This window comes from Bufo bufo, chromosome 6 (genome assembly GCF_905171765.1).
Source record: "Bufo bufo chromosome 6, aBufBuf1.1, whole genome shotgun sequence".
In the NCBI taxonomy this organism is placed as follows: domain Eukaryota; kingdom Metazoa; phylum Chordata; class Amphibia; order Anura; family Bufonidae; genus Bufo; species Bufo bufo.
The window spans coordinates 122499785-122522207 of record NC_053394.1 but is presented as its reverse complement, the minus strand read 5'-3'; the positions used below and the strand labels follow the sequence as shown (position 1 = coordinate 122522207).

Here is a 22423-nt window from a genome sequence, read left to right as displayed (position 1 = left end):
CATGCGCGAGACTACAGCGCACTTAGAAAAAAAAAAAGACGAGGACAGCAGTGAATAATTAACAGCGGGGCAGTGGTGGGCTTGGCGATAATGGGCGCGGCTGGGCACAAACGGCCGGAGGGACAACCTCTAGGGCACGTTAGGAAGGTAATTTGCATATAAATAAAAAAGATTAAACTTGACTGACACGCTGTCGGGCGCCAGGCCCCTTGTCAGCCCGGGCCCCGAAGCAGCCGCTTTCCCGGTAGTTACGCCACTGGCTATTACTCTTGGGCCTATAACTACTGTGCGGTGGCACTAAGTGGGCATTCTAGTATGAAGGTGCACTAAGGGAGAAAACTGTGTGCGGCACTAAGGGGACATAACTACTCTGTGAGTGCTGAAACCTGCTTGGGGAGGCAAAAAGGATGGTAGTGGTAGTTGTGCCACTGATGGGAGTGGTGGTTCACAGTGGCTGTCCTCATTCCAGCAGTCCCTTAGAGCATGCTGTATTCGGAGGTCACACCCTTTTGTTCCCTCGGGGGACACCCTGGACTTTGTGGGGGCTCCTGCCTGGTGTTAAGTAGGGTAACCCTGGATGGTGAATGGTTTACAGGGTGCAAGGCAGGAAAGCAGGTGTAGTGGGCTGACATTTGTACTACATGATGGTGAAATCAATGACTAGGTCTCTTTGGTTTTAATAAAAAACGTAATGGATGTAGTGGTACAAAGAGCCGCAATAGGAATGGTTTAGTAGTAAGTTACACAGTAACGCTCTTACTAATGGCTGTTTATAAGCAGTGACAATGATGGCAGTAATCTTCCCTGAGTCTCTCTCTAAATATGATTCTCAATTTTCATTAACTCTCTCTGCAATCCCCAGTCTGAGAGTTGCAGATGCTAGATCGGTTGGCTAGATAGTTAACCCTTTCCAAGTGTAGTAAAGTCTTAGTGCCATTAACAAGTGGTACCTTAATGTCTGTCCAAAGCATAACCTTGCGAATCTTAACCAACAATGGAATCTGGTCTCTTTCTCTCAGTGGTATTCTCTCTGCGTTCAGCTTCTCTGGCATCACAGTCACAGGGATAGAGCTTCCCTGGATCTGACCTAGTTGTAAGGACCTCCAGGCTGCAAAACTCTTCTCAAGAGGCAGGTCAGCCCATCTCCTAGCAATGAACTACAAGACTGCCAGACATAACTTTACACTGCCTATAATCAACCATTTAGAATACATAAAGCATAGGAAAATATGTATTTTAACCAGAAATCACAACATTCAACTCAGTAGCATTAAATTAACCCTTTGCAGTGATCTACTGGGTCACTGCATGGAGGCATTAAGGAGGCATTCTACTGTGTGAGGGAGCTAAGGAGGCATAGCTACTGTGAAGGGTACACAAATAGGAAAAGGGGGAGTAACGTCTGTATGGGGCACTAAGGGGTATACAAGGCCTGGGCGGCAAGCTGTAAAGTAAACTCTTGACTCCTCTTTCTGTCCAGTGCTTGTAAGTGTTTTATTTTCAAATTTTATATAGGAGTGGGTAGGGGCTTGTATGTCAGAGAAAACAAATCCATCCCCATTGACTTGCATTGTAGGTATTGATGGATCCGTCTCGCTCCGCATCCCATGACGGAAAGATAACTGCAGCATGCTGTGGTTTGCTCTCCGGTATGAGAACGCAACATAACAGAATGGAATGCATTTTGGAGCATTCCGTTCCGTTTATTTACATTTTGTCCCCATTGACAATGAATGGGGACAAAACGGATGCGTTTTTTTTTCTGGTATTGAGACCCTATGATGGATCTCAATACCGAAAAATAGAAACGCTAGTGTGAAAGTAGCCTTATTGCTGCACAGTTACATGGCTGCTTTGATATTGCCGTCCTGATATTGCCAGGGAAGTTGCAGCTGCCTTACATATTTCCCACAGGAGAAATGCAGTACTGCATGATTTCCTTTCAAATCAATTGGTACCAGACCAGCTGTAGAGGGCGCAGAAGTAGAATGTGCCCCTGGATCCTAGTGCCTGATGAAGTCCAAAGATTAAGACCATTTGCCATATAAATCCAATTTCAGACATACCTGTCCACTGCAGAAAACATGCTCCTTGTGAGAGAGTGATTTCCTGTTACTGGCAATGCTCCTTTGACAGGACCACAAAACATTATAATAATTTATAATGCTGTGTGTCATTGCCCAACCCCACATTTACTGAATTATACTGACATAATACTGTCAGTACAATGCAATCTCAGGTAGGGCAGGGACCCACAGCACTATATACAGTATGTTCAGGTCATACCGTAGTGTCAGAGATTTTATTCCATCTGTGTAACATTTTATATCTGTGTTAGGTATACATTTTATGTCTACGGTTATGCAGGATAATACTTTCTTTTTCAGTTTGGTATCAAATTTCACTTACCTTTCTTTCAGCCTGTGAGAAAGGAGGAAAACAGTACAAAATAGGCAGCACTTGGACTTCAAGATGTATTAAATGCTCATGTTCGAAGACTGGCATGACATGTTGTTCACTGTAAGTTATAAAGCTTTTCAAACTTTGGTTTCATTTTAAAAGAGCATGAAATGAAAAAAAAAAAAGAAGTTAGTAAGTCATGTTTCAAGGCTTTCTATAGGGTTGCACAGTAAAGAGAATTAGCCAATTGTGGCTGAATTCTTGCATAATTTGCATCATAATTTGGTGCATTTTTGGCACATCTCAATTTAAAACTTCTGACACATTGACTGCCTAGAATTATAACCCTTTACCCCACCTTTAAATGCCTTCTTTGTTGGGTGAGAGTCGGTCACAGCTTTATTAATGATTTTTCTCCAACAACCAACTTTTCAATATTAAAACTTATGGAACAAAACTCGGAGTATCAAGAAGCAGTATGCCCCACGGAATCCCCCGTGGGAAAGTCCGCCTTCTTCTCCCTCTTGATTTAACTCACCGACCTCTGCTGTGACTTATTGCATAAAGATTGAACTAAATTAACACCAACAGCGAAATAAACTGAAAAAACAGTCAAACCAAGGGCAGGCAGGTGGGACCGCATGAGGTGACGGAGACAAAAGAGACCGGGCACATGCCTACTGTATCCTTTAATGCCACGGCCCAAACCACTACCCCCTAGCCAATCAGAACCGAGGGGGGGGGGAGGAGCAATGATAGCCAGCTGCAGCCCCATAACCATAAATCCAGCTAAACAACACCCACGCGGGCTGAACCATTAACCCTTCTCCTGCCCTGACCCTCTCTGCAGTTAAGGACGCCTTCATTTAATCCTCCGCGTCCACAAAAAATGCAAATTTAGGCACAGAGGTGTCTATACCTCTATCTAGGGGGGTGAGTACTCTTATAATTAGAGATGAGCGAATTTCTCAAACATTCGTCCAGTTTGCCAAATTTTCAGAAAAAAATTGGTTTCATCCAAACTTATTTGTGCCGAATCGCGTTAAAAACTGCTATTTCTGGCTTCAGAGAGAATGCATAGCGGTGTAGAACACTGTGGCTTGCAGTAACACGCATAGGGAGTCTGCTATGGTAGTGAAACAATACTGTGAGTCAGTATGACATGTAGATGACAGGTGTCGCTCTTAGAATCACTGCACACTTCACTTATTTGGGCAAAACTGACCAAATAACTCAAGTGTGAACTCAGCCTAACAGATCAAAGTTAGCGCCAGGTATAAAGAACCATGCAGAGGCTCAAGATCCTGCTGTAGAGTGAAAGAGCACACTCCTTTTACACAAATTCACTGATTCCACATAGATTTCTACAGAACCTGTTACATTAAACGCTTATACAAGTAGAGACGCCCCTGACAGAGTGGAGAGGAGGTCAGCAATAAGTTTGTGTCACTGATTATTTTGTCCTTCCTCTGATCCGTCAGAACAATAACACACAAAACAGTGCTGACACGTGAATGGAATATTTGCATGTCTTCTGTGTTTTGTACCCACTCCTGCTTTTGGCTACCAATTTGCCAATTCTGATGAAAAATAGGGACCATGTCATGCAGGCCTTACAGCTGCTACATAGACAGGATCAGTTGTGCACCTCATTTTTCCTTCCTTTTGACAGATCAGAAGAAGGGTCAAATAAATGATGATGTCAGCCAGGCTGAAAGGCAAAATAGTGGGGAGGGTGGGAACAGCATGAGAAGTCCACAAAGTAGCCCAATGACATAGTGGTGAGGTGGAAGCAGCATGAGGAGACCACAGAGTGGCCCAATGACATTCTGGAGGTGGCAGCGGCATCAGAAAGGGGGCCACAGAGTGGCACAATGACAGTGTGGAAGTGGCAGCAGCAGCATCAGGAGGAGGCCACAGAGTGTGAAGGTGGCAGCAGTGGTGTCAGGAGGCCACAGAGTAGCACAATGACAGTGGGTGGAGATGGTGGCAGCAGCAGCATCAGGAGTGGCACAATGACAGTGTGGAAGTGGCAGCAGCAGCATCAGGAGGAAGCCACAGAGTGTGAAGGTGGCAGCAGTGGTGTCAGGAGGCCACAGAGTAGCACAATGACAGTGGGTGGAGATGGTGGCAGCAGCAGCATCAGGAGGCCACAGAGTGGCACAATGACAGAGTGTGGAGGTGGCAACAGCAGCATCAGGAGACCACAGAGTGGAACAATGAGATTCTGAAGGTGGCGGCAGCATCCGGAGGAGGCCACAGGGTGGCACAATGACAGTGTGGAGGTGGCAGCAGCATCAGAAGACCACAGAATCACCCGTTGACAGAGTGAGAAGATGGGTGGCAATACCTGTACCAGCTGAAGATGGTGGGTAAAAGAAGGAGCATTTGGCATCAGATGTGTGGCATCAGGCGGGTGGCAGCATCAGAATAGTAGCTGAGGCAGGAAGCCAGAAGAAACCGATCTCTTTTGTCAAAGTGTTGGTGTGGCACCATGGATGATCTAGTCTGATGCGTCAGGCATTGTTGGGTCAAAATCCTGTCTGATCAATGCCTGATTCATCTTGAAAAAGATCACCCTCTCCACATTTTGGGTGGGCAGGCGAAATCTTCTTGGGGTAACTATGGCCCCCGCCGCACTTATCACCCGCTCTGATGCCACACTACTGGCCGGGCAGGACAGCTTATCCTGGGCAAATTCGGCCAGTTGCGGCCACAAATCCAGTTTGGCTCCCCAGTAGTCCAACGGATCTTCAATGTGGGGTGGCAGGGTGCTGTCCAAGTATGCCACCACCTGTTGGTTCCGGTCCTGCTTCAGGTCTAGTTGCTGCTGCTGGTGAGTAGTTTCTTCACTATGCGGGTGAAGAAAGTTGCTCATCAGCGACTCTAGACTCATAGACTCAAGTTGCTGCTGATGGAGCTGGAATTACTCCTATCCCCCAGGAGCAGGAGCATCAGGACTAGCAGATGATGGGAAGGACAGGCAGCTCCCTTTAGCTGAGGTGGTGGAGCCTTAACTGCCTGAAATCGGGTGCATGCCACTGGGTGATGTAGAGTCTGCTGCGGCATGCTGGACCACCACATCGGAGTCACCATTCTCCCAGGCCACTTTATGGTGATGCTGCATATGTTGACGCAGGGCCATGGTGCCAACCTTGGCACCCTGGCCACACTTCACCGGCTGCCCACAGATTCTACAAATGGCTATGTTCACCTTACCCGGCGGATTAAAAAAAACTGCCACATGGCCGAGTAGGTGATTTTACCCTCAACATTCCGCACTGACTGCTACTGCCGCTGCTTCCGTGAACCCCTGCACCACTACTTTCCAGGCAGGTAGGCTTCTGCGAAGCGAGTGGTCTACCACGGGCGCGTTTGGCTCCCGACCTTCCACTGCTGCCACCCTGCTGACTCCCGGCCACGCTAGCGACTTGATGGCACCACCGCTGTCTCACGGGCAAGCTCCTGACCATTCACAACACCAGTAGTGGTGGGGCGCGAATATTTGAATCGCAAATATTAATCTCAAATATCGGCACTTTGAGAATTCGTAAATATTTAGAATATAGTGATATATATTCGTAATTTCGAATATTCTAGTTTTATTTTTTTGCACAGTACACATGATCCCTCCCTGCTTCTAGCTTGACGGCCAATGCGAAGGCTGCAATATCTCTGTCATAGTTTAGCAACATCCCTAGCAACCAATAGGAAAGTTGCCTACCCCTTACTATATAAGAACCTCCCCAGCAGCTATTTTCTAAAGTCTATTGCAGTTATGAAAGAGACAGCAGTGTCATTGCTGTGCTCTGTGCTTTGTTGTATTACATTAGACAGTAAAGGACAGAGGCAGGTTGAGGACAGCTGAGGGCACAGGGCCTGCTCCCGGGCCATGCCAACTAAGTGTTGTGTCTGATGAACCCACCGACTCTTGGCTGGGGGTGTCTGATGTCACTTGGGACGAAGTGGATGACCGAGTCAACCATTTAAGAACCGCTGGGTTGTTGGTCAATAGGGATGAGCGAGTCGAAGTTGACGAAGTGGAATTCGATTCGAATTTCAGGAAAAATTCTATTCGCACCGAATCAGAAATTCCACACGCTTTGAGGTAACGAATCGCATTTTCTTTCCTAAAATGGAACTCTGGGAAGGCGGGATCACTCATAATACCATGCATGCAACCAATCAGCAGCCAGCCAGCCCTGTGATGTCACAGCTAGGGATGAGCGAATCGACTTTGGATGAAACATCCGAAGTCGATTTGCATAAAACTTCGTTCTAATACTGTACGGAGCAGTATTAGAATGTATTGGCTCAGATGAGCCGAAGTTATTGCTTCGCGAAGTCTTGCGGAACTTCGCGCAATCCCTTCATACATTATTTTTTACTGTAAAAAAACATTTCCCGTAACTTGGAACGAGACCCGATTTCAGAAAATGTTTTTTTACAGTAAAAATGTATTTATGAAGTTATTGCGCAAAGTTCCACAAGACTTCGGGAAGCAATAACTTCGGCTCATCGGAGACAATACATTCTAATACTGTGCGGAGCTCCTGCTCCATACAGTATTCGAACAAAGTTTTATGCGAATCGACTTCATATGTTTTATCCGAAGTCGATTCGCTAATCCCTAGTCACAGCCCTATAAATAGCCTCAGCCATCTTGGATTCTGCCATTTTCCAGTGTACTTAGTGCAGGGAGTGATGTCACCAGGTGCTGGGGACAGTGCTAGAAAAAACTTAATTGTGGTAAAAAACAAAAAAATAAAACGGAACAGACAAGGAAAGAAAATACGTTCATGTGCATAAGCCCTTCACCATTGTATTACAGCTCACCCCCATTTGTTTGACAGCTCATGTGTGCAACAGTTTCTAATCTCATAAGCCCCCTCTTAAAGGGTAGACATCTATAGACAGCAAAAAAGTAGCATCTATCTAAAAGTGATGAACATGACAATATTGAGAAATTACAAAATTATGTTCACACCCATTTCTGTAATGTTTAGTGCACAGTAAGATCTAGCTTCTGCCTTGCATTTTGACAGATAAGATTTAATTTCATTGCTGGTAAAATTATAGACACATGATGAGTATACTAGATAAAAATTACATTTTCATTTAGTGGCACCAATTATAAAACATTACAAAAAATGCTAAATTGTCCCACATATACAGTGCATTCAGAAAGTTTTCAGACCCTTTAACTTTTTCACATTTTGTTATGTTGCTGTCTTGTGCTAAAATAAATAAAAAATTCAAACTTTTCCCCATCAGTATGTACACAATATCCCACCAATGAGAAAACAAAAACAGAATTTTCGAAATGTTTGCAAATGTATAAAAAAGAAAATTGCTATGGCATTTGAAATTTAGATCTGGGGGCCTCCCATTTCTCATGATCATCTTTGAGATTTTTCTGCACCTTGATTGGAGTCCACCTGTGCTAAATTCAGTTGATTGGATATTATTTGGAAAGAAACACCCCTGTTTATATAAGGTCTCACAGCTGACAATACATATCAAAGCAAAAAGCAGGTTGGGAGGAAAGAACTGCCTATAGAGATCATAGACAGGATTGTGTAGAGGTACAGATCTCCAAAAGGGTACAAAATATTTTTTTTCTGCACTGAAAGTTCCCAAGAAAACAGTGGCCTCCATAATTCTTAAATGGAAGAAGTTTGTAACAACCAGGAGTCTTCCTAGAGCTGGCCACACCAGCAAACTAAGTAATCAAGTGGAAAAGGCCTTGGTAAGTGAGGTGACCAAGAACCCAATTGTCACTTTGGCTGAGCTCCAAAGATCCTGTGTACAGATGTAAGAAACTTCCAGAATGTCAACCATCACTGCAGCAGTCCACCAATGCTGGCTTTTTTGCAGAGTGACCAGAAAGAAAGTCTCTCCTCAGTAAAAGACAAATGAAAGTTCACAAAAAGGCTCTCAAACTGTGATAAACAAGATTCTCAGGTCTGATGAAACTAAGATCAAACTTTTTTAACTCAATTTTAAGCATCATGTTTGGTGGAAATCAGGCAGTGCTCATCATCTGTCCAATACCATCCCTACAGTGAAGCATGGTGGTGGCAGCATCATGCTGTAGGGGTGTTTTTCACCAGTGGAGTAGGAAGACTGTTCATTGTTGAGGGAAAGCTGAAAGGAGCAAAGTACATAGATATTCTTAATGAAAACCTGATCTAGAGGGCTCTGGACCTCAGACTGGGTCAAATGTTCACCTTTCAACAAGACAACTCTTTGAATGCCCTTGAGTGATCCAGCCAGAGCCCTGACTTGAACCCAATTTAATATCTTTGGAGAGACCTAAAAATGGCTGTCCACTGACTGTCCCCATCCAACCTGACAGAACTTGAGAGGATCTGGAAAGAAGAATGGCAGAAAATCTCCAAATCCAGTTGTGCAAAACTTGTGGCATCATACTCAAAAAGTGCTTCAACTCAGTCCTGAGTAAAGGGTCTTAATACTTATGTCAGAGCAAGAATTTAGTTTTTCCTTTTCAATAAATTAGCAAAGATTACGAACATTGGGGCACATTTATTAAGACCGGCATTTTAGACGCCGGTTTTAATAAAGCCTTGTAATGGTGATGGATCCGCCACACTTATGTAGAGGTGCCGGCTGGTGGATCCACCTCCACTTCTAAATGTAAGACCGCTTCCTAGCTGTCTTATATTTAGACTATTTTTTTACACCTAGAAAATGGTACATTAGACGGATCGGCAGCTTTCCCTGTCTATGCCACGCCCGCTTTTTTTACCTGGCGTGAGAAATCGCAGTTTGTGGCACAAAGTTCTTTTGAGCCACTATCTGCGCCAGAAATACGCCTAATTTAGGCGTATTTCTGTTTAATAAATGAACCCCATAAAGTTTTCACTTTCTCATTATTATTTTTTTTCTTAGCACAATGCTGCAACATTACAAAATGTGAAAACTTTCTGAATTAATTGTACATAGTTTTATGCAACTTCAGTGTAAAAAATACTATGTCACAGTACCATTTTTATGATTTTATTTATTGTTTCTCATATATAGCACCAGCATATTCTGCAGAACTATACACAGATTATCAGGGGCATAGCTATAGGCATAACTATAGGCTTGAGCCTCTGAACAACTTCTCCTCATGCTTGCCAGCTGCAGCCCATCCATACTTTATTTCTATTTTTATTTTATTTTTTGCTGCATTGCTGGGTCTCTTAAAGGGAACCTGTCACCAGTTTTATGGTGTCCTAACTAAGGGCAACATAAATAAGTGACTGATTCTCTTAGCAAAATGTTGGGTCACTTTCTTTAATTGACCTAGTCAATCTGCCAACATCTTGTATTGAAAAGCTCCAGCTGATAATGATGAGTCATGAATATTCAGGAGCTGCTGACTTTCCCCGCCCACCTGCTGCTGAATGACAGTTATTTTCCATATGAATCAGCAGCAGGTGGGCAGGGGACTGGCTATAGCTCTGAATTAAATATACGCTGGACTCAATGACATCACGCTGGACTCAAATCAGCTCATTAGCATGCGGCATCTTTGTGTGTATATTATGAGGTAACCATCTGTCACACCAGTAAGTGAATACATCTAAGGCACTTTTTAGTAGTTAATGATTGTATATAATTAGTTAGATTATAATCAAATATCCCTTTAAGTGAGCCATTGATGCAGCACTAGCAGCCAGTGATTACAGTTCAGTTACATCTTATTTGAATGTAATCGCCTACCTCCTAAAGGCTCATGCACACGGCCGTTGCTCGGCCGTGGCCTTATTGCGGTCCGCGGTGTTTCTGTCCGTGCCTCCCCACAGCAAAAAAATAGAACATGTTCTATATTTTTATGGTGCGGATGGGTCACGGACCTATTCAAGTTGAATGGGTCTCGATCCGTCCCGGCCACCGCATGGATGTTCCCTGTGCATTGGGGACCGCAAATTGCGGTCCTCAATGCACGGAACGGCCTTGTGCAGGAGACCTAATAGTGAATGCAGCGTCTAAGTTTTTTGACCACATTGTGCTTTTTATACAGTTATATGTATGCAATTGCTCTCCAGTAATAAGTGCATGGCAGCCCACTTTAATCTACTTTTGGTCCTGGGTGGGGTTGGAAAATTATCTCCAGTGCAGTTCAGCATCTCTTCCATATGACATGTAACTCTCTCAGCCACCTGTCTGCAATTTCTCCACAACCTCACTTTCTTGCCTATATGCTGCCTAACTGCTATTTCTGGAACTAAAAGATGAATGATCTTCTTTCTGACAGTGGGATATGCAATATAAATCTTCTTTCCCTGTCTCCCTTACTCCAGAATCTCAGATTCACAATACATAGAATGCCAGACATCAAAGAAGATCAAAAAGGAGATCAAAGTAGTACAATCAGCCTGTGTAGCAATATGTGCTTGTGAGCCTGGTAGCCACTGCTGTAGCCCCATAGTTAAGACACTGTAGATTATAATCATATCAATCCCAGTGGAACAGTGTTGTGTCTACTAAGTAGTTGTAATCTATTACGTAACATTCCGAATTTACATTGTTTGACAAAGTCTGTCTACTGTAGTCCTAGCCTTATTTACTGTATTCTTCAGGTGTGTGATTTAATTTATTTATTTTTTTGCCGTGTTTTATACACACTCATACATTGACATTTTTATCTTTGTATAGGGTGAACGTCCCAACTGATTATGATAAAGAGAACTGTGTCGCTATTTTCAATAAAGAAACCTGTAGCTACAGAGTGACCAAAAAGGATAACCCATCTGAAGAATGTGAAGTCAAGGGAATGGTCGGCTAAAACATCTCACAGCATCCTTCAGTCAAGCATATGGGTGTATTAACATGAAACAAAACAAGTTTTTTTTTTATCTCTGGCGCAGTTGTGAAGTGGCAAAAAATTACTTTATGTACTATGCTCTGTTTCCACCATCTTTCTAATCACCATTATTTCTTCCTGTTTGACTTGAATCGACCAGTTATTCCAGCTTTCTCATACTGAAAAACAATAATGTACCTAATAAGCCTATTCAATAAATCTCAATCATCTAATTGGTTTAGATTTTCTAGCCCCATTAAATTTCTCAGTTTTATAAAAAAAAAAAAAAGTTATTCACATTATGAGATCTAGTGTTACAACTGGAAAGTTGTAAAAAAATTCAAAGAGTAGCCACCACCTTTTCTTTTCTGTTTTATCTTGATTGGGGGCTGACTAAAGAGTGTATCAGGATTGTCAGGACTACAGCATACATCTTTAGACACAATTCGGGACAATTACTGTATTTTTTGCTCTATGAGACGCACCTGACCATGAGAGCCTATGTAGTGCACATAGCTGGACATGCCTGTCACATCTGGATGACCCCCTAGATGACAGCTTTTGTTCGGACAGTGCCTGATGATGATGATGGCTATTTCCCAAAAATTTGAATCGGCCATTTCGCCGAATTTCCCAAAAATATTTGATCCAAATATATTTGTGGCGAATCGCGTTAAAAAACAGTGATTTCCTGGCTGCAGAGAGCCTGTATAGTGCTGTAGAACACTATGCCTTGCAGTAACACGCATAGGGAGTCTGTTGTGGTAGTGAAACTATACTGTGAGTCAGTATGACGCGCAAATCGCTCTTAGAATCACTGCACACTTCACTTATTTGCACAGTTATGGGGCCAAAACTGACCAAATAACTCAATTGTGAACGGCGCCTTACATGCTTCGATGTTAGCGTCAAGAAGAAGAGCACTCCTTTTACACCGTCGTCAGCTGATTTCACATAGATGTCTACAGAACCTGTTCTATTAAACACTTATACAAGTACAGCCCCCTGACAGAGTGGAGAGGATGACAGCAGTAAGTTTGTGTTGACATCACTAATTATTTTGCCCTTCCTCTGATCCGTCAGAACAATAACCTGCCAAAAAACGGATCCTGTCTGTTGAGAATCTGCCTTCACTCTGTCAGCATTTGGTTAGTAATCCATCAGTATTGCTAAAGCCCAAAAAAACTGGAGCGGATCCAAACAGAGATGACACATGTATGGAATATTTGCATGTCTTCTGTGTTTTGTACCCACACCTGCTTTTGGCTGCCAAATCATAAACCAATTATGATGCAAAATAGGGACCATGTCATACAGGCCTTACAGCTGCTACATAGACAGGATCCGTTGTGTATTAAATTTTTCCTTCCTTCTGACAGATCAGAAGAAGAATCAAATAAACCATGTCAACCAGGCCAAAAAGGCAAAATAATGGCCCAGTCATGGAGTGAGGAGGGTCGGAACAGCATGAGAAGTCCACAGAGTGGCCCAGTGACATAGTGTGGTGGTGGCAGCAGCATGAGGAGACCACATAGTAGTGATGTGGCAACAGCATGAGGAGACCACAGAGTGGCCCATTGACATAGTGTTGAGGTAGCAGCAGCATGAGGAGACCACAGAGTGGCCCAGTGACATAGTGTTGAGGTGGCAGCAGCATGAGGAGACCACAGAGTGGCCCATTGACATAGTGTTGAAGTAGCAGCATGAGGAGAGCACAGAGTGGCCCAGTGAAAAAGTGGTGAGGTGGCAGCAGCATGAGGAGACCAGAGTAGTGATGTGGCAGCAGAATGAGAAGACCACAGAGTGGTGAAGTGGCAGCAGCATGAGGAGACCTCAGAGTAGTGACGTGGCAGTAGCATGAGACCACAGAGTGGTGAAGTGGCAGCAGCATGAGGAGACCACAGAGTAGTGATGTGGAAGCAGCATGAGGAGACCACAGAGTGGCCCATTGAATAGTGTTGAGGTAGCATCAGCATGAGGAGACCACAGAGTGGCCCAGTGACATAGTGTGGAGGTGGCAGCAGCATGAGGAGACCAGAGTAGTGATGTGGCAGCAGCATGAGGATACCACAGAGTAGTGATGTGGCAGCAGCATGAGAACACAACAGAGAGGCCCGTTGACATAGTGTTGAGGTAGCTGCAGCATGAGGAGACCACAGAGTGTCCCAGTGACATAGTGTGGAGGTGGCAGCAGCATGAGGAGACCACAGAGTATTGAAGTGGCTGCAGTATGAGGATATCTTAGAGAGATAATGTGGCCGCAGCATAAGAAGACCACATGGTAGTCATGTGGCAGCAGCACCATGAGGAGACCACAGAGTGGCCCAGTGACATAGTGTTGAGGTAGCAGCAGCATGAGGAGATCACAGAGTAGTGATGTGGCAGCAGAATGAGGAGACTACAGAGTGGACCATTGACATAGTGTTGAGGTAGCAGCAGCAGCATGAGGAGATCACAGAGTGGCAAAGTGACATAGTGTTGGGGTGGTAGCAGCATGAGGAAACCACAGAATAGTGATGTGGCAGCAGCATGAGGAGACCACAGAGTGGTGAAGTGGCAAAGGCACGAGGAGACCACAGAGTAGTTAGGTGGCAGCAACATGAGGAGCCTACAGAGTAGTCCATTGACATGGTGTTAAGGTGGCAGCAGCATGAGGAGACCACAAAGTAGTGATGTGGTAGCAGCATGAAGAGACCATAGAGTGATGAGGTCAAAGCAGCAAAAGGAGACCACAGAGTGTCCCAGTGACATAGTGTTGAGGTGGCAACAGCATGAGGAGACCACAGAGTGGTGCAGTGGCAGCAGTATGGGGAGATCACAGAGTAGTGATGTGGCAGCAGAATGAGGAGACTACAGAGTGGCCTATTGACTTAGTGTTGAGGTAGCAGCAGCAAAATGAGGAGATCACAGAGTGGCAAAGTGACATAGTGTTGGGGTGGCAGCAGCATAAAGAAAACCACAGAATAGTGGTGTGGCAGCAGCATGAGGAGACCACAGAGTAGTGAAGTGGCAAAAGCATGAGGAGACCACAGAGTAGTGAGGTCGCAGCAACATGAGGAGCCTACAGAGTGGTCCATTGACATGCTGTTGAGGTGGCAGCAGCATAAGGAAACCAGAGTAGTCACGTGGCAGCAGCATGTGGAGCCTACAGAGTGGTCCATTGACACAGTGGTAAAGTGGCAGCAGCATGAGGATATCATGTGGAGCCTACAGAGTGGTCCATTGACATGCTGTTGAGGTGGCAGCAGCATAAGGAAACCAGAGTAGTCACGTGGCAGCAGCATGTGGAGCCTACAGAGTGGTCCATTGACACAGTGGTAAAGTGGCAGCAGCATGAGGATATCACAGAGTGGCAAAGTAACATAGTGTTAGGGTGGCAGCAGCATGAAGAAAACCATAGAGTAGTGATGTGGCAGCAGCATGAGGAGACCACAGAGTGGTGAAGTGGCAAAATGATGAGGAGACCACAGAGTAATGATGTGGCAGCAACATGACGAGCCTACAGAGTGGTCCATTTACATGGTGTTGAGGTGGCAGCAGCATGAGGAGACCACAGAGTAGTGATGTGGCAGCAGCATGAGGAGACTATAGAGTGGTGAGGTCAAAGCAGCATGAGGAGACCACAGAGTGGCCCAGTGACATAGTGTTGAGGTGGCAGTAGCATGAGGAGATGACAGAGTGGTGAAGTGGCAGCAGCATGAGGAGACCACAGAGTAGTGATATGACAGCAGCATGAGGAGACCACAGAGTGGCCAAGTGACATAGTGTTGAGGTGGCAGCAGCATGAGGAGCCTACAGAGTGGTCCATTGACATAGTGTTGAGGTGGAGGCAGCATGAGGAGACCACAGAGTAGTGATGTGGCAGCATGAGGAGACCACAGAGTGGCCCAGTGACAGAGTGTTAAGGTGGCAGCAGCATGAGAAGACCACAGAGTGGCCCATTGAATAGTGTTGAGGTAGCAGCAGCATGAGGAGACCACAGAGTGGCCCAGTGACTTAGTGTTGAGGTGGCAGCAGCATGAGGAGACCACAGAGTGGCTCATTGACATATGTAGTGTTGAGCTAGCAGCAGCATGAGGAGACCACAGAGTACCCATTGACATAATGTTGAGGTAGCAGCAGCAGCATAAGGAAATCACAGAGTTGCCCAACGACAGAGTGGGGAGGTGGGGGGCAATACCAGTACCAGCTGAAGATGGTGTCTGGCAGTAGGAGCACATGGCAGCAGGTGTGGCATCAGGCGGGTGGCAGCATCAGAATAGCAGCTGAAGCAGGCAGCTAGAGATGTCGCGAACATAAAATTTTCCGTTCGCGAACGGCGAACGCGAATTTTCGCAAATGTTCGCGAACCGGGCGAACCGCCATAGACTTCAAAAAACCCACAGGGACTCTTTCTGGCCACAATAGTGATGGAAAAGTTGTTTCAAGGGGACTAACACCTGGAATGTGGCATGCCAGAGGGGGATCCATGGCAAAACTCCCATGGAAAATTACGTAGTTGACGCAGAGTCGGGTTTTAATCCATAAAGGGCATAAATCACCTAACATTCCTAAATTGTTTGGAATAACGTGCTTTAAAACATCAGGCTTCACTGTGACAGACCAAACTCCCCGTTTAACGCACCGCAAACAACCGCAAACAGTTCATTTGCACAACCGCAAACTCCCCATTTGCACAATGTCTCGTTCCTTGTCCTCACTGATGTCATTGAAGGTCTCTTCCTCCACCCAGCCACGTACAACACCAAGGGTCCCCGAACGGTGACAACAAGCCCCCTGGGACGCCCACTGTGGTTGGTCTTCCACCTCCTCAAAGCCACCTTCCTCCTCTGACTCTTCTTCAGACTCCTCTCTCTGCGTTGACTCTCTCTGCTTTATTATAAGGTGTGTTAAGTAGTACTATTCCTATCAGTTTAATCCCTGTTACGCCCCCTATCAGGGGACGTGTATATGGAATTAATTTTAGGAACCGGGAGATGGAAAAAGATGCTTGGTCGGTCCTCCTACGTCCAATTTGGGGCATTGCGCTTGCAATCTACTGTGCCACCAGATAGGAGTGGTGTGTTAAGTAGTACTATTCCTATCAGTTTAATCCCTGTTACGTCCACTAGTATTATTATTATTTTTATTATTAGAAGGTGTGTTAAGTAGTACTATTCCTATCAGTTTAATCCCTGTTACGTCCCCTTCAGGGGACATGTATGGAATAGATTTTAGACAACCGCAAAGAGTTGTCAATAGTTGACACACTCATGACATAAATTTTATACCTCTATGCGTCAATCTTGGTGTCGTGATGACTGTGCTCGTGCGCAAGTTTGGGAGATTGCAGGCGATGGGGTTTTTTCAAAGCCTATGGTCGTGCTGAGGTAGTTCAGTGACAGTTAAGTGACCCAGAAAACAATGATTCTGCAGTGTGGGCCAATTGTTGGCTTTAATGATCACCTTAGATGATCACAAAGAAAATTTATGTTTTTTCTATGCAAAATTATCCAGCCGATCGCTTTTGGTCTGTTCACAAGGAAGCAACGACCTTATTATCTGGGGTGTGTCAACATTGCCATTGTCAACACACTCATAGAGGTGGTCGCTTCATTGTGATACGCAAGCCCCTTCACCACAACAAGGTAACGATCACGAAGGGGAATTGACACATGTATGTGCCTTTTTTTTGTTTGGTTTTTGAAGCCACAGTGCAGCACCAGAGGACAGAAAAATTAGGCATGTACACATGCCTGAAAAATTAGGTATTGTTGCAGAAAAATGGATGTTTCCCAGGCAGAAAGTGCCCTAAAACATTGCGGCTTGAACCCTAGTTGGTGGCGGATAAGTCAAGCAAGTCATCCAGCATTCAGAGATAAAATACAGCAGCGTGTGGACCATTTTTAGCCCAAGGCAGCTCATCTCATCAGGCCTTTTTTAGTCGAATGTATCGCCCACTGTCAGTCCCTTCGGGATCCATCCCTCATTCATCTTAATAAAGGTGAGGTAATCTAGACTTTTTTGACCTAGGCGACTTCTCTTCTCAGTGACAATACCTCCTGCTGCACTGAAGGTCATTTCTGACAGGACACTTGAAGCGGGGCAGGCCAGAAGTTCTATCGCAAATTGGGATAGCTCAGGCCACAGGTCAAGCCTGCACACCCAGTAGTCAAGGGGTTTATCGCTCCTCAGAGTGTCAATATCTGCAGTTAAGGCGAGGTAGTCTGCTACCTGCCGGTCGAGTCGTTCTCTGAGGGTGGACCCCGAAGGGCTGTGGCGATGCTTAGGACTTAAAAAGCTCTGCATGTCCTCCATCAACAACACGTCTGTAAAGCGTTCTGTCCTTGCCGGCGTGGTCGTGGGAGAAGGAGGATTACTTTCACCTCTTCCCCTGTTAGATTCCCGTTGTGCTGTGACATCACCCTTATACGCTGTGTAAAGCATACTTTTAAATTTATTTTGGAACTGCTGCATCCTTTCCGACTTGCGGTAATTCAGTAACATTTCAGGCACTTTCTGCTTATACCGGGGGTCTAGTAGCGTGGCAACCCAGTACAGGTCGTTCTCCTTCAGCCTTTTTATACGAGGGTCCCTCAACAGGCACGACAGCAAGAAAGACCCCATTTGCACAAGGTTGGATGCCGAGCTACTCATGTCCCGTTCCTCGTCCTCAGTGATCTCACTAAAGATATGTTCTTCCCCCTAGCCACATACAACACCACGGGTACCAGATAGGTGACAACGAGCACCCTGGGATGCCTGTTGTGGTCCTCTGACTCCTCTTCCTCACAATCCTCTTCCAGCAGGTCCAGCAAGCGATAAGGCTGTTTCTGGTGGTGATGGTGACCACAACTCTTCCTCTTCACGCTCATCTATGGCCTGATCCAGCACTCTTCGCAGGGCACGCTCCAGGAAGAAAATAAATGGTATGATGTCGCTGATGGTGCCTTCGGTGGGACTGACTAGGTTTGTCACCTCCTCAAAAGGACGCATGAGCCTACAGGCATTGCGCATGAGCGTCCAGTAACGTGGCAAAATTCCCAGCTCCGCAGAGGCTGTCCTAGCACCCCGGTCATACAAATACTCGTTGACGGCTTTTTCTTGTTGGAGCAGGCAGTCGAACATTAGGAGTGTTGAATTCCAACGTGTCGGGCTGTCGCAAATCAAGCGCCTCACTGGCATGTTGTTTCGCCGCTGGATATCTGAAAAGTGCGCCATGGCTGTGTAGGAACGCCTGAAATGGCCACACACCTTCCTGGCCTGCTTGATGACGTCCTGTAAGCCTGGGTACTTATGCACAAAGCATTGTACGATCAGATTACACACATGTGCCATGCACGGCACATGTGTCAACTTGCCCAAATTCAATGCTGCCAACAAATTGCTTCCGTTGTCACACACCACTTTGCCGATCTCCAGTTGGTGCAGAGTCAGCCACTGATCCACCTGTGCGTTCAGGGCGGACAGGAGTGCTGGTCCGGTGTGACTCTCTGCTTTCAGGCAAGTCAACCCCAAGACGGCATGACACTGTCGTATCTGGGATGTGGAATAGCCCCTGGGGAGCTGGGGGGTTGCCGTTGATGTGGAGCAAGACGCAGCAGCAGAAGAGGACTCAGCCGAGGAGGTTATGGAAGAGGATGGAGTAGGAGGAGTAGAGGAGGTAGCAGCAGGCCTGCCTGCAAGTCGTGGCGGTGTCACCAACTCCTCTGCAGAGCCACACATTCCATGCTTGGCAGCCGTCAGCAGGTTTGCCCAATGCGCAGTGTAGGTGATATACCTGCCCTGACCATGCTTTGCAGACCAGGTATCAGTGGTCAGATGGACCCTTGCCCCAACACTGTGTGCCAGACATGCCATGACTTCCTTTTGCACAATGGAGTACAGGTTGGTGATTGCCTTTTGTGCAAAGAAATTTCGGCCGTGTACCTTCCACTGCGGTGTCCCAATAGCTACAAATTTTTTGAACGCCTCAGACTCCACCAGCTTGTATGGTAAAAGCTGGTGGGCTAAGAGTTCAGACAAACCAGCTGTCAGACGCCGGGCAAGGGGGTGACTTTGTGACATTGGCTTCTTACGCTCAAACATGTCCTTGACAGACACCTGACTGTGGGCAGATGAGCAGGAACTGCTCAAGGCGAGAGATGGAGTGGCGGATGGTTGATAGGGGGCAAGGAGGACAGCAGTGGTTGACGTGGCTGAAGATTCTGGACCAGGAGGAGGATGGCGGCTTTGAGTTTGTTTGCTGCTTGTACTCATGTGTTGATCCCATAGGCATTTGTGATGTGCGATCAAGTGCCTTCGCAAAGCAGTTGTACTTAGGTGGGTGTTGGACTTCCCACGACTCAGTTTCTTTTGGCACAGGTTGCAAATGGCATCTCTGTTGTCAGAGGCAGACACACAAATAAAATGCCACACTGCTGAGCTCTGCAATGACAGCATTCTGGTGGTGGCAACAGCATGCGTTGATTGGCGTGCTGTCTGGCTAAACCCGGGTGCCGATGCATGCTGTCTGACTGTGCCACTAGCTCCTTGCGACGACCTCCCCCTGCTTCTACCTCGTCTCGTCCTCCTCTCTGTCTCCCCATCAGAACTTTCCCCCTGTTCTTCTTCTCTTCGAGCAGGCACCCACGAGACATCCACGGACACATCGTCATCATCAACCGCTTCACTTGTATCTGACAACTCAGCAAAGGAAGCAGCAGCGGGTACAACATCATCATCATCACACCGTACGTCCATGTGTGTAATGCTGCCTGACTGAGACATATCCCTGTTATCTACATCCTCTGGCAACAACGGTTGAGCATCACTCATTTCTTCCAACTGATGTGTAAATAACTCCTCTGACAGATCAAGTGAAGCGGCTGTGGTGCTAGTGTTGGTGGTGGCGGCAGGCGGATAAGTGGTAACTTGAGAGGTGCCCGAAGCTGAGCTGGAGGAGGATTGTGTGTCAAGGTTCCGAGCGGAAGCTGTAGAAGATTAAGTGTCCTGTGTTAGATAGTCAACTATGTTCTCAGAACTTTTCGAGTTCAGGGTACGTGGCCTCTGAACACTGAGTATTATTCTAGGGCCAAAGGGAATCACAGCACCACGAAGGGCCCTGCGGGGTGTCCTGCCTCTGCCTGTCATTTTTTTTAGATTTGTTAAGTTGTACTATGCGTGCAAGCTACTGTGACACCAGATATGAGTTGCGCTGGTGACACTATGCATTTGCAGCTGGGCCTTAAACAAACACGTGTGTGCAACTGACTGCTATTTATTCACAGTCAAAATTGTTGTTTTTCTTTAAATGGAATCAAATGTGACACCAGATATGAGTTGCGCTGAATTGACACTATGGACTTGCAGCTGGGCCTTAAACACACAAACACGTGTGTGCAACTGACTGCTATTTATTCACAGTCAAAATTGTTGTTTTTATTTAAATGGAATAGAATGTGACACCAGATATGAATGCCGATGAAGTGACACTTTGCGCTTGCAGCTGGGCATTAAACACACAAACACGTGTGTGCAACTGACTGCTATTTATTCACAGTCAAAATTGTTGTTTTTATTAAAATGGAATCGAATGTGAGACCAGATATGAATGGCGCTGAAGTGACACTATGCGCTTGCAGCTGGGCCTTAAACACATAAACACGTGTGTGCAACTGACTGCTATTTATTCAGTCAAAATTGTTGTTTTTCTTTAAATGGAATCGAATGTGACACCAGATATGAGTTGCACTAAAGTGACACTATGCGCTTGCAGCTGGGCCTTAAACACACAAACACGTGTGTGCAACTGACTGCTATTTATTCACAGTCAAAATTGTTGTTTTTCTTTAAATGGAATAGAATGTGACACCAGATATGAGTTGTGCTGAAGTGACACTATGCGCTTGCAGCTGGGCCTTAAACATAAAAACACGTGTGTGCAACTGACTGCTATTTATTCACAGTCAAAATTGTTGTTTTTCTTTAAATGGAATCGAATGTGACACCAGATATGAGTTGCTCTGAAGTGACACTATGCACTTGCAGCTGGGCCTTAATCACATAAACACGTGTGTGCAACTGACTGCTATTTATTCACAGTCAAAATTGTTGTTTTTATTTAAATGGAATAGAATGTGACACCAGATATGAATGGCGATGAAGTGACACTTTGCGCTTGCAGCTGGGCATTAAACACACAAACACATGTGTGCAACTGACTGCTATTTATTCACAGTCAAAATTGTTGTTTTTATTAAAATAGAATCGAATGTGACACCAGATATGAATGGCGCTGAAGTGACACTATGCGCTTGCAGCTGGGCCTTAAACACATAAACACGTGTGTGCAACTGACTGCTATTTATTCACAGTCAAAATTTTTGTTTTTCTTTAAATGGAATCGAATGTGACACCAGATATGAATGGCGCTGAAGTGACACTATGCGCTTGCAGCTGGGCCTTAAACACACAAACACATGTGTGCGACTAACTGCTATTTATTCACAGTCAAAATAGTTGTTTTTATTTTAATGGAATCAAATGTGACACCAGATATGAGTTGCATTCACACAATGCCTGTTTATCCATTTCTCCTCTGGTAGTCTTTTTTAATTTCTTACTTTTTTTTACTAATTATCTCTTGTGTATAGAATGTATTGAATATTTAAGAAATGGCCAAGATATAAAGATTAAATATTAGAAATCCATGCCGGGTTTCAGGTGGGTTTTTGAAACCCGGAATATAAAAAGAACGGGGTAGTAGCACTCGCATTATAGCCAATGAGGAAGAGGGTGAACCCTCGAAACGCGTCTGGCTGGTCCTGCGAGTGATAACTACCCATCTGAACCCGAGTAAAGACCTACTCAATATAGTACGGGTCATTACAAGATAAGGATTTCCATACAGATCTAAGCGCAAGTAAAAGAGAAGTTGGTTTGACCTATCGCGAGACAACGCGAATTCTGCAGAGTGCTTCCTGGACGGTGACACGCAAAGAGGAAACCACGTGGAACGCCGAGAGACCAGAGAGCAGCGAGCAGAAAAAAACAAAGTATCGGATCCCGTATGCCACTTCGGGAGATACGAAGAACGTAGCAACTACTGGAGCAGTAACCCTATTAAGGACAGCCGCCGCAGTAGAATATTTACCTCAAAGGGCAAGGTAAGAGGGTTTGTAATAGGGGGACGCCCCAACTACAAAACCCGACCATCTCTAATATCCATTACCTAACCTTTATTGCGGA

At 45.5% G+C, this 22423-nt stretch overlaps 1 protein-coding gene across 1 annotated transcript in view; it reads left to right on the top strand.

Annotated features, from left to right (window-relative positions):
* Nucleotides 1-11368, top strand: part of LOC121004876 (beta-microseminoprotein-like) — a 31237-nt gene extending 19869 nt beyond the window's left edge. Inside the window, exons 3-4 of the mRNA XM_040437284.1 lie at nt 2421-2520; nt 11068-11368. Of these exons, the coding sequence (XP_040293218.1) occupies nt 2421-2520; nt 11068-11197 (230 nt within the window). The 3' untranslated portion in view covers nt 11198-11368. The remainder of the gene's footprint in view (nt 1-2420; nt 2521-11067) is intronic.
* Nucleotides 11369-22423: the final 11055 nt, after the last annotated feature.